The sequence below is a fragment of the Xyrauchen texanus genome, chromosome 9, assembly GCF_025860055.1.
Source record: "Xyrauchen texanus isolate HMW12.3.18 chromosome 9, RBS_HiC_50CHRs, whole genome shotgun sequence".
Classification (NCBI taxonomy): domain Eukaryota; kingdom Metazoa; phylum Chordata; class Actinopteri; order Cypriniformes; family Catostomidae; genus Xyrauchen; species Xyrauchen texanus.
The window spans coordinates 25,982,289-25,996,014 of NC_068284.1; the positions used below are offsets into that span (position 1 = coordinate 25,982,289).

At 40.3% G+C, this 13,726-nt stretch overlaps 1 protein-coding gene across 1 annotated transcript in view; it reads right to left on the reverse strand.

The window, feature by feature from the left end:
* Positions 1-2,692, reverse strand: part of xkr4 (XK related 4) — a 105,236-nt gene extending 102,544 nt beyond the window's left edge. Inside the window, exon 1 of the mRNA XM_052133305.1 lies at positions 1,913-2,692. Within this exon, the coding sequence (XP_051989265.1) occupies positions 1,913-2,592 (680 nt within the window). The 5' untranslated portion in view covers positions 2,593-2,692. The remainder of the gene's footprint in view (positions 1-1,912) is intronic.
* Positions 2,693-13,726: the final 11,034 nt, after the last annotated feature.

Consider the following 13,726-nt stretch of genomic DNA (forward strand, 5'->3'; position numbering starts at 1 on the left):
GATCGTTCCGCAGACAAACCATTGAAAAAACATATTTTCAAGAACATTCAGTACACAACAAACTCCAGACAACATAAGTTGTGGAAAATTAGATGTGATCTAGGAGGTTTTGACAGGATATCCAATTGTTATCAAGTGTTTTTGTCTTGTTTTCCATTTAAAATTGTTTACAAATCCTTAACAAAAGACACATATACTTGAGAAGCAACATATAAGAAATTTAGACTTGCTTTAAGAGACAAATATAAGTGTATTCTGTATATAAGTGTATTTTTTTCACTTGGCTATACTTCTGCGAGTACAGTAAAGATCAAATATACTTATATTCAAGATCTATTCTCTAAAAGCAAGTCTAAATATATTTTATGCTATATGCTATTTTTAATGTTATATTCAACATTCTTAGATACAAAAAAAAATGTTCTGTAGTATAGCTGCTAAAGTAAATGTACGTTTAAAAAAAACAAATAAAATGTGATTTGTTGCCGTGTATAATGGGGCGAAGACTACCCTCTCTCACCATTTTGTTCACTGAAATCCATCTTTAACTAAACAAACCTCTCTCCTATATTGCCAATTTTCTTCAAGTTAAGAAATGCAGTGACACATATAATGTATTATGATACAATAAGTTGCAAGTCATCACGTTATAATCTAGCGGCAGCAAGCGCACGCGTGAGAGGGATGAGCATCCCTGCACCAGAGTGTGCATCAGCCGGGTGCAGTTTCAATCTCTCCCCCTTAGATTGGGACACTTCGCGCAACTCATAAGAGGCACTGACCACACAGAGAAATGCCAGTTTGTAGTTATTTACATGACATGCTTCCGTATTATTTGAACTGTAATAAAGCTATAACGCCTTAAATATAACTGTATTAAAGATGTAATGCCGGAGTGTTTCCTTTAAAGACACGCAAGTTTATTTCAACAGAGTGGCAGCTCAGGCTCCACTTATTCCACAATGAGAGTGCTTCTGTATTTACTTTTTTGGTATTTTTGTATAATTCCCTCATACTTTGCAATCTATATCACCTGAAGCAGTTTGGGAAGTTTAGAGTTCATCTGGATTGTGAGCTTTGCAATTGTTCCTCTCCTCAGTCAGGAGCAAGATGCAGTGTTTCTCTTGTGTGCCATCATTAAGAGTTTCATATGATCTCATATTACATTAAATGACATCAAATGACTATTTGACAACGAAAATTTCTGTAGACAATTTTTTATTCCCAATTTAATCGTTTCATCCCTACCACGAATAAGGTCTATTGCACTCTGAAGGCACGATCATGATTTCAAGCTTGGTTACACTTCCTAGTGCTTGATGCATATGCAGAGCAGATGGCGCTATAGGAAATGTAATCGAGCTTGAAATCATGATCGCCAATGAGACAGCTGTCAAGATGTACAATGAAAAAGGAGTTACATTTTGGTCTGTTCTCACCCAAAACAAACTGGATCACTTCAGAAGGCATAGATTAAACGACTGGAGTCTAAGTTTATGCTGATTTTATCTGCTTTTTGGAGCCTGCTCACCATTCACTTGAATTGAATGGGCCTACAGAGCTGAACTATTCATCTAAAAATCTTAATTTGTGTTCTGCAGAAGAAGGAAAGTCAAAATTTAGATGGCATGAGGGTGATTCAATGATGAGAGAATTTTCATTTTGGGTGAACTATCCCTTTAATAAATGTATGCTACATGCCCTCACTTCATCATTATGAACGTTACAAAGAAATTAGTTAACTCATTAACTCACACAAGGTGTGTGTGGGCCTTCATGTGTCTTCAAGTCCAAACTCAACCACGCTGCTACAAACAAAATCAATACGTGCTGCAAAACCAAGTATGTGCCCTATACCCTTCGATAACGAGTGTATCATTACAATACACAATGGCGCGCTGCTAAAGCTTACCTCCAGATTTGTCCGAGTTGTAAGATGTGTATGACGGACTGCAATATCCAGATACAGAGGGAACAGGACGCTGAGCGTGTCTTACTAGTCCGGGGTGCGGTAGCGCTGTTGCTGCTGTTGGTTGTGGTGTTGCTTTTACTCGCTGTGGATGCCTGCCTTTGAGGTGTAGACGGGTGGGCTCCAACGTCTCCATGAGAAGTGGAGCAGCTGAGCAGCTTCCCGTCCATGTGGGAGCAGCTTGCCACCCCGCCAGAGGAGCTCTCCTCGGTGCTGAAATCATGGACGAACCATCTAAAGCTGAAGACCTGAACGGAGAACGAGCCGAGCACCACAAAAAACAGCGTAAGCCCGAACCACCAATAGTCGCGGCGGAGGTAATAGTCGACCGAAAGCCAGATATCTGTGCCCACATCAGCGAAATACACCACCAAAGCGGCGAGGATCCACAGAAAGTCCCAGACCGTGTATTTCTGCTGCTCCCTGCCAAGGCGGAGACATGTCGTATTCGAGCCACAGCAGCGCGTCTCCCCGTTGACTAAGTCCGCCTCTCCGGTTCCAGAATCCGGCTGCGATCCCGGAGCGAGCCCTTGAACCGAACCCGAGTGATCCGAATTCTGCAAAGGCGTAAATGCTACATCACTCTTCTTCATCTTTAGCACCCCGTCGGATTTAGCGGCCATTGTATCAGCTTTGTCTTCTGCGCCGACACAGTTTTCGCCTCCTTTTTCGAGTCTTCTCCTCGGCTTCTCTATTCCAGGCGATGAGACACTGGGCTGGGCGACCTCCTCTTCCGCCAGCTACAGCGCCGCCTGCTCATAACAAAGCAACACTTCCTTTCGGTAGCGGGTACGAACCATATGCTCTCCCATGGCTCCTACTTAAACTATGACATCATTGCTTTGCAACTCTTCTTCAGTCGCACATCATGGTGTTCAATATCAAGCTATTGCAGTAGAACAGCCTTTTTGTAACTCCGTATTCATTCATGGATGTTAAACAGCTGGCTGCATAATGACAATGTCTGTGGAAGTGGTAGCTAATATTTGATAGGGTAACCGCTTGGTCAGTACATAACATTTATACCGTGCAGTTTTGAATTCCATTATACATTTGCACAATGCAAATATTGTATTTTCACATTAAATCTAAACTATCATGCTTCCATTTTGTATTCTTCTTTGAAATTTGCAATAAAAGTATCCGAACGGCTAACCTTAGTCTAATAAAAACAACGTGTTCCCCACGCATTTTCGTGTCATGCAATGACCAGGACAGCAAAGGTTCAGCATCACGGAAAGCTCCTGCTCTCAGTTGAGGTTTCATCGTGGCTCGTACACTATGAAGAATGTCCGCCATAAACAACAAGTCGCGTAGGAGGTCCATATATCACTAAGGACGCTCCAGTGCCATCGGGCGTTTTGTGCTGGGTGGGCTAACTTGCGTCACTATTGAATTTATTGGTATCCTTGAGTACGGCGCTGTATTGTCGACACGCCCTCTGTTCACCGGCTACACAAAGCGAATGACTCCTTTGAAAAATAGCCTCTATAGCACACACACAAATTTAACAAACACAGATGTCTCGAGACGCTCTTTTAGAAGTTCACGTTCTTTTAATTTGACACGGTGACTAACAATGCTGTAAAAAAACAACGGTCAAAGATGTTCATGTTTAGGCTATATAGAAAAACTATTAAAAAAATAAATAAATACATAAATAAATAAAAACAGCGCTGACGGAGGTAAAAACGCGTTTTGTTTGAACGGTCCCTTTCACCAGATGCTGCCAGGCAAGGGTCACTTTCATTAATGAGGCACATCGCCAACACAATTACGTTGGAAAATATAAATTAGTAGCCTATGCCAAGTCTCTGACGTAGGCTACACGGCTCCAACACTTTGAAATATAGCCTAGAATGTTATTGCACGTCAGGTTTAATCTTAAAATACTCGCCGAGTGTTTGGGATAGGCATTGAAACAGATGGCATCAAACCGCCAACATAAGTGGTCTGGCGTCAATTGACTTCAATAGACTTGCACGTGAGATGCAAGAGAGACGAAATCTTGTTAATTAATAACAGTTTTAGTCGGTCTGGCCGTTGTGCTATTAAAGATATCACGCTGTGCACATATTTAGTGTAAAACATGAGAGAGAAAAAATTGAGAGGGAAAGATATGAATGCATGAAAAGACAGGAAGTCTCTCAGAGTGTGCTGTACAGTTGGCACCAACAAAAAGCACCATCGTACACTGTAAACTACGACGTCATAGTAAAACCTAATGTTGTAATTACTGGAAAAATGAAGTTGTCTTAATTAAACATTACTTGAAATGTCAAGTTTTGGACTCATACCTCAAATATGTATGTTTCTTGAACTTATTTCTCTTAAAATCCATATATTTGTAAGTGTTAATAACTCAAACTATTGAGTACAGAACTGAAGCTATGGTAAATAATGCTTTGCACTTGAATCATTTAATTGTTTCCTTAGTCAGAGCTAACATATGGAGCATTTACAAGAATTCATAGAGGTTTTAGCTAATTTGTAGTATTATTTTGTTGTTTTGTTGCAAGCTTGTCTGTGTTGGGTCACCATTAGGGTGATCTGTGTCCCCTTTGGTCAAGTTGAACACTTTTAACTCTCTCTAGCTCTCCTTGTGCATGTACAGTACAAGTGAAGTATGTGTCTATGCATTTATGTGGAGAAATACGTTTATTTAATTACTAACCTGGAGTCAGTTATAATGTGTTTTATTTAAGCTGTGTTATTGTATGACCTAAATTTGAGTCAATTCGATAAAATCATTACGAAGAATCAACAACATTTAAATAGTAAATCTGAATTGCATCTACAGTATTACATTAACTTACATAGTTACGTTTATTTTATATGTTCACCATGTTAAGTGAACTTAATTACACAAGTTTTGGAGACACCATCCCTCAATTCAATTGAGAGAACAAGTTTACTCAATCAATTGAATAGTCCATTTATTAGGGGTTTCAGTGTATTTCCTTGGGTTTTTAAAATATGTGAACAATAAGAAATATCCAGACACTAATATTAATGCTCCAAAACAATATTGGAAATAGTACCATGATAGTACCATTGTATTCTTTTCTTGAAGTACCATGTTAATACCAAGGTACTGTACATGAATCACTCAGTAGCATGGAATAATATATCAGTATACCATTGTATTACAATTAGACTCCATCAACAGAATACCGCCGGAGTAGGTGTGGTTGCCATGGTGGGCCTAGCTCATGATTGGTTGAGCCTGCCATAAAGGTTCTTCAATGGCTCAGAGTCTCACCTAGATCTTTGCCTGTATGCCACCTGGTCAAGCTTGCAGAAATTATGCCATATTTCATGATCAGACACGGTAGGGGTAAGCAGCTTGTTGTGACTTGTGGGAAATGCTTAAGCAGGTCCATTTCAGGCCCCATTGACAGACAACTATCACCTACACCTAAGGCATGTGTTGAGCTGGCTTACTCTCAGGCTTGTCCTGCTGGACCGACAGTCTTCACAGTTATGGACTGGTCAGAGGTCAGCAGTATGTGGTTTTGATGGAGAGCAAATGGAGATTTGAGTCTCCTGTTTCTCAGATGTTTTCTTCAGAGAAAAATACCCAGTAAACTCACATGTGTCTCCTCTCAACACTGTCTCAATACGCTTAGATTTGCCAAGATACCTGCAATAAAAGTCAGAGATTTCAATATTAACTTATACATTTCTCATCAAATTCTCCCAAGGACAAATTATCTGATAAACCATAAAGTTCCTATTAGATTGCAAAGTGAGTGTATGTCAACAATTGTCTTATTTGTTTCTATTTTTAATTCTAATCAAAGAATTTTAGGATAAATATCTAGGACCGTAAATAAAATGTTGAAACGTAAATAAAATGTCAGAGAGTCTCCTGAGCTAAGTATAAGCAACCTCTCGTCTAAGCAATACAAATTTCCTCTGGGAATGAGCAGCAGCTATGTAAAATAATTTGAAAAATCATTTATTTATAATTTTCTTGACTCATATCAGAATAAGCCCCATACAAAATTGAGCTAATTACAAAGACACAGATATCTCTCTTTAATTTCCTCTGTAGTTAAACACATTATAAACATCCTCTTCACTAAAATATCTCTTCACTTTATTTTTTTTCTTTGTTTCTCTCTTTCATGAATGAGAGAATGAACAAATGAATAAAAATCAGAGCCTGTCTGTGTTCGTCATTAATCTGCTGCTTGGTGGAGACTGGCCTTACTGTGCTACCTCAATATAATTACAGCTGTCTTTTCTTATTGATCTGAACAGGCTCTTTGTCAGACGACTGTACCTGGCTCTCCAGCACATACACTCACACAAGCCATTTAGAGATTCAATCTTAATGACAATAGCAATCAGACAGTAAAGCCATCATGCAATCCCAAGAATTCTCAGTACGAGCTGATTGTTTCAGGCCATAAATTAAATGTAAGCATTAAGATTCTAGTCACCATCCAATGTATAAAACAAAAGGAGGAGGACAATTTTATTAGTTAGCTTTTATACCTCTTTGAATGTTAGCTGGGCAGCAGTATCTTTATATTTCTTAGCAAAAATTATACCGCACAGCACTTGGAAGTCATGCCAGAGAAGCTCAGTCATCTGAATATATAGTGCCACTCCTGGTTCCATACATCAACATTATCAGACAGAATTCATCCATCCACACTCCCTCTCCTCCAGAGCTCTGACAGACACAAAACCAGTTTGGCACACATAAACCTCTGTTTCATGAATTATGGCATCTTTTCCATAATGACATGAATAACAAAAAGAAGAGAGATCATTATAACTAGCCTTGTGGAAATATAAAAGTCAAAATAAATCTGCTTTAGTCTGGGTTGTTGCATGTGATCCATTGAGGCATTTCACTCTCTACTGAAAATACATCACTAACATCAGTAAAATGTAAAGGTTATATTGGTTAATGGTATTGAATTATTTGCTGAAGGCAAAACAAGCACAATTGTAGTTTCAAAATCTACCCAGTTCTGGGTCAGGATTTTTTTTTATCTTGGGATTTAAAGGGATAGTTTATCCAAAAATGAAACTTCATTGACTTTCTTATTTCCATGCAAAACTAAAGTAGTTATTGGGCAGAATGACAGTCTCAGTCACCATTCACTTTCAGACTAACATTCTGCTTGACATCTCCTTTGTGTTTCATGTAAGGTTTGTTCAACATGGCGGTGCAGAAATTATGTCAGAATTTTTCTTTTTGGGTGAACTATCCCTTTAACCTACAGATTTAATTAAACCTGCAGCTAACAGATTTAATCTGTTGTAGTTCCCATCAGGCCTATTATTTCAGAAAGATTTAAATGTTACATTCAACATTACATGTTTCTATAAAATATGTCAATATTCTGTAGAGGCTTCAACTGTGATATGAATGACAGCCTGTAGTTGCTCAGCAACAAACCATCATTTCTCAGGTTTTGTGCACAAGCATCTAGAGAGACAGCAACCCCATTGTGACAAACTCTGGAAGTGATTCTTATACAGTGAGTTGTAAAGCAGAAACTGGGCCAGTGGCCTCTGCATACTTCATAGAATGCGAGTTAAAATACCCCTAGTCACTGTAAAGCACAGGACGCACATTAGGGCTTGTCCAGCCATCCGTATTTGCTCTGCCATGAGAAGAATCTTTACACAACGGGATAGGTAAATAGCCCTACTGCATATTGAAGAAACATAAATAAAAACAAATCAAATGGGAACTTTATTGAGTTTTATGATGGTGTTATGTTCCCACATATATCCCATTTCCTATACAAAACGATATATTCTGTCCTAATGCTGTTCTGAATAATCTGATTAGATCTGTTGATTACATTTAATATCCATAATGAACCCACAATTATATAATCTGTGTTGTCACGTCTTTGGACTCCTTCGGTTGCATGTCTGCCTACATTATCATGTGTACTTCACCCCCTAAAACATTTGAAGCCTTCTGCCCTATAATCTCAAACCATATCACTGCCCTAAAACCAGCCCATGGCTGTGACAGTCCCAACACAGAATTAGAATAACTAAGTGCAGCACACAAAATATGGAAAAATAAATCCACCGATGACCCTTGGACATTTTACTTTTGCATTTTCTTCCAACATAAGAACAGCTCTGAAATCTAATATGAATTCCACAATTAACATTTTACATTTACATAACATTAACATTTCCATCTGCCATTATCACTCACCCCAAAGGCTCTATTAACTACATTGAGAACAAAGCTTTCAACATCAGTAGCCCATTGTCAGACTTCCCTCCAAGAACAAACGTATTGACCCCCAAATGACGGGAGTCAGTACAGGCCACTTCAGCAAACTGTTCTCCCTGTCTTCACAAAATGTTAACGCTACACTTAATGTCCACCACTGTCATGCTGGGACCTGCATTCGGACCACTGCTATTTTATATCAAAATACCAGGTTACTTGGTTTCTGTGCCTTTTTTTCACTGAAATATCAAATCACACCCAACTTGTTACTTACTATTCATCCCTTTTATGCTCTTTTGTGTCTAATAGAATATCTTAGCTTTTCTCTTCGGCATCTTCACCTAAACAAGCTTAACCTTGACTACTCTGAGAGATAAACTCCCATACTCCCCATTTCTCTTGAAGGAAACTGATCAATTTTAAATAACTCTATAACCTGTTGAAAAATTATTTTTTTAAATGTAAGTTTACTTGGGACTACATAAATACTTTTTGTAGCATTAATGTAACTGGGAAGGGGATTTCCTTTTCCAAATATGCTTTGCATGGGACTGGATAGGGTGAGATGAAATGAGATGAAATGAGATGTGTTATTTTATGAATTTTTGAGCAAGGTGATAATAGGATGAGATTTGTTAATGTTTAATGTTCTGTTATATTGGTATTTAAAAAGTGTGTCTGTTAGGCAGGAGTTTTGAGGGTTACCATTGTGGTGAAGATTGGCACTTGTGCTTAGGATGAGGATGGACTTTCATGATCAAGTGATGTTTGATTTGAGTGCTGCTAAGCTCTATGAGCAGTTGCTATCAAATTGACAGTTCAGCAGTTTCACTGTCCCTATGATTGCTCACCTGGCATACACTAATGATTAATAAAAAAAATTTAGTTGGACTAACATAATACAATTATTTAAGTTAAACATTATTAAATTGAGTTTGTCTAATCTAATAAAGTTGAGTTCAAACTAAATATTAAATTGTACATATAGTAATTTAACTAAATTATGTTGGCTCAATGAAAATGGCTTAATCTGAATAAATGAAATGAAATTGCTTGTAAAACCTTTCTCTAATTAAATTAAGTAATAGTAATGATTTCTGTGACAATTTTTTTTTAACTCTGTGAAGGAAGTGGGAGCCGGGAATCATCCAACGTAAGACACTTTATTGTCAGCACTTTTCAATGTAACAAAAAATTAAACATGTACTGCTTATCAGCCATCTACATACAAACATACATTAACAGGGTTCTTTTCAGCTCCACACAGACATACACAGCTTCCTTGCATCTCACTCTCTCTCTATATCTCTCCCAACTGCAGCTCTAGTTGCGGATTTATCCCTTGCCCGCCAACACTGCAATCACCAACAGCTGGGCAAGATAATTCACTCAAGGTATCCATTCCAGTCTCACTCCGCACCATCGTCACTCGGCCCACATTTGGGAAACAGGAACAGCTCTAGGGAGGAGAGGGGGTGGGAGGAGCAAGAGAAGGAGCGAGTGAGTGAGTGAGAGAGAGCGAAAGAGATAGAGAGAGAGAAGAAAGGAAAAAAAAACTTTTCGGCTCCCAAACACGCCGCCAACCGGTCCTCAGCCAACTGGAACACCTCCGTCAGCGACGCTGGGCGATGGCACCTGACTCGCTCAGCCGCCCCTTTCAGTAGCCTGCTGACAAACCACTCCAATACCACCAGATCGTGTATCTTCTGTGTCGCATTCTTGAGCCAGCAGCGAGGTCTGCAGGACAGCGTGGTCTTTTTCCAAAGTCCCGGGTTTCAGCACCAATGTGACAAATTCTTTAACTCTCTGAAGGAAGCGGTAGCCAGGCAAACATCCAACATAATTGTCAGCTCTTTTCAGTGTAACAAAACATTAAATACGCACTGCTTTTCAGCCAGCTATGTATGAACATGCATAAACAGGGTGCTTTTCAGCTCCACACAGACACACACAGCTTCATTGCGTCTCTCTCTCTCTCTCTGTCTCTCCTTCATTTCATTTTGTGAGTGCTGTATAACCAACTTATCTTCCCTGAGCACTCAGCAACTACCCAATACATGTTATTTATCAGGCCATTCTTGACCCCTTCTTCATGCAGTCTAGTTTTGGCAAAGAAGATTACAATAATTCACTCCTCTAAAGTCTCCTCTTCTTGAGGGCATTGTCAGTAGGGGTAAAATATTTCCTTGGCAGGGAGAGCTGCCACAGACACCTGCCACCACCGCAGGCAGCTCTCACTCAACTCGACACCATTCTTTGCATCTCCCTCTCTGTAAAAGATTGTGAGTCTTCATTTTAATTGCTATTCCGGGTTTGGCTGAAGGCTACAGTTTGTCCGGTCAGAACAATGATGTGTTACTCAGGTTATAATCCAAATCGTTGTCTTTATTAAATGTGCATAGATGTGTGGTTTTGTGAATACAAAATACATATATAAATATTGATATAAACATGTATAAAAACACAACACAATATCAATAAAGCTTATTTGGAAACACTGATCAATAAATGTAAAATATATATTCAAGCGAATATTAAATAATTATGTGGTCACTTACAGTGTAATGCACACACACACACACACACACACACACACACAATTGGTAAAACTCCTCAGATTTTGAATAATACAGTGGACTTTACCCTACAAACTATCTACAGTATTCAGCCAATCTCCTTTTCCTGTTATCATCCGCTGATCTCTTCTCCATCACTTTGCGAACTCCGGTGGAAAGTTTGGGAGTAGTAAATTTCGTGCTGAATGACAGGGGTGACTGGGAGAGTCCATCTATGAAAGGGGGACACTTTCTACATCCGCCCCCAAATTCACTGTGTGAATTTGATCACTTAAATGTCTTTGCTATATTAGGCATACATGGGAGCTTAGGGATAGTCAGGAAGAGGGGGTAGACAAATAATCTTGGTTACAGGTCGGGTGTAAATTTTGTCTTTAACCTGTATTTCCACAGATCTGACACTCTTGTCCAACCCAGGGAAGACCTGAACAATTTTCCCCATAGGTCAAAGAGCACAAGACATTTGCTGGTCCACGATCATGACGGTGTTACCAACCTGCAGGTCAGTTTCCTCCATATTCCATTTCTGTCTAATCTGGAGGTTGGGTAGGTAGTGCCGAATAATGTGCCTCCAAAAGTGGTCAGCCAAGAGCTGGCTATGTCTCCATCTCCTATGGCTCAGGAGTTCAGAGTCTTGGTATACCACTTGTGGTAAGGAACCATCTCGCCACCCCATCAACAAGATGTTAGGAGTCACTGGATCTGGATCCACAATGTCCGAATAGGTATAGCCAATGGGTTGGAGTTGAGAATTCCTTCTATCTCTATGAAGACAGTTCTCAGCACTGCTTCTTTAACCGTCTGGGTGCCAATGGTGATGTAAAGTGCAGCCTTTAAAGAACGGATTTCTCTCTCACAACAACCACCGAAATGGGGTGAACTGGGTGGATTAAAAAGGAATCTTATCTGTTGGCTGGCAAATTGGGCTTGGAGCTCAGGATGAAGGGCGATGTATGACTCTTTCAGCTTCCTTTCTCTTTCTTTGGAGTTGGTACCTTGGTCTGCCAGAAGTTCAAAGGGTTTACCATGCCTGGAGATGAATCATCGTAGGTCCGCCATTTTGGGTGGATGTGGTTGTCCCCGCCATCTCTGACACTCTGTACATTGTCGTTGGTGGTTTCTGACTGCGGCTCGTCCCCGTATCACCCAATATTTCCTCTGAAGTTCAGCAAACACCCTATCTGGTCCTGGGTGATGTAACCGATGAACGTGGTCCTTGATTATCAGTTTGGTGATTGGATGACGTGAGTCGAGGACAATGGGATGTATAGCGTATTCCTCTAGCTGGCTGTTCTGATGGAGATGGCCACAAACACGTATGAGTTTGGTGTCCTCATTGAATTCAGGGTAAAGTGACCACTTTTTGGTAAAGATTTACCTGCTCTGAGGTAGGACAGTTACATTTACATTCATGCATTTGGCAAACGCTTTTTATCCAAAGCGACTTACAGAGCACTTATTACCCCGGAGCAACCTGGAGTTAAGTGTCTTGCTCAAGGACACAATGATGGTGGCCTTCGAACCAGCGACCTTCTGATTACAAGTTATGTGCTTTAGATCACTACGCCACCACCACTCCGGGGTTTGGTTTGACTTTGAAGAAGGGCTACAAGTTCTGCCTCTTTGTAGTCATCTGCTGTTGGGATATCAGTGGATGCCCTATTGACATGTAAGCCTTCAGTAACTCTGGAAGTGTATGGTACTACTGTGGATCGGGAGGGGATGGAAAGGAGACTGATAGACCACAGAAGATTGGCTTTCTCAGTTCACTGTCCTGAGTGATAGTTGTTAATGGCGGCATCTCTGGCGAATGGTCAATTGGTTGTCTGAGAAATGTTGGCCCCTTTATTCCATCTGCGTTCCCGATTTGTCACAGAGCAATTTTCCCTTTGTGAGGTCATCTGCTGTGTTCTCCTTTGATGACACCTCCAGTTGTCAGACTCTGTGAGTTCCTGGATTTCTGCCACTCTGGTGCCTACGAACACTCTAAAATGACAGGAGTATGATAGCCGCCAGGTAAGTACTGTTGTTGAGCCAGACCACAGAGTGACACTGTGCATGGGCAAAATTACCTCTATCTTCAGAACTTCCACGAGTTGTGCACCTGTAAGTACTGCACATAATTCCAAAAGTGGAATCGTTTGCTTCTTTTTTGGGGCTACCCGAGATCTAGCTGCTACAAAGGCTACCTCCACTCTACCTTCAGAGTTTTCAGTTTGAAAGTAGGCCACAGAACAGTAGGCTCACTCTGAAGCATCACAGAAAATGTGGATCTGCCTCATGCTGGTAGGGTGATCCAGTTCTTCTCTGCAGTAACACCTCGGCAAAACCATATGCTGTAAACCATCCAGTTCACTCTCCCAAGTTTTCCACAAGTTCAACAGTTCCTCAGGCAGCCGGGATCATCCCACTCTCTTTTCTTATCCCATAACCTCTGTACTATCACGTTGGCTCATGTTGTGAACGGCACAATATAGCCAATGGGGTCATACTGGTTAGCGAGGATATGGTATATGCCCTGTATAGTTGGAAATAGGTGGTCTGTTCCGAACTTAAGAGGTTGCTGAGTCTGTCTATTAGATATTTAGCTGTTTAAATTGAGGCAAAGCTTTGAAGGCAATTGTCAACATAGAAAGATTTTCTACTGAGAACCGTGTGTCTACATATTCACTGTAATACAAGACGTGCTTCTGTAAAGCAAATGTTGCACAGCAAGGACTACACGTTGTTCCAAATGGAAGTACTTGCCATTCATGCATGTCTGGTGCCTTGTCTTTCTGAAGATTTCTCCTAATGAATCTCAATTGCGGTTGGTCTTCAGGCAAAAGGTGTACCTGGTGGAACATCCCACGAATATCACTACTAATGGTGATAGAATGTTCTCTAAATCGCAGAAGAACTGCCAGAAGAGAATGACTGATTGGTGGACCTAGAAACAAGCACTCATTTAGGTTGTGG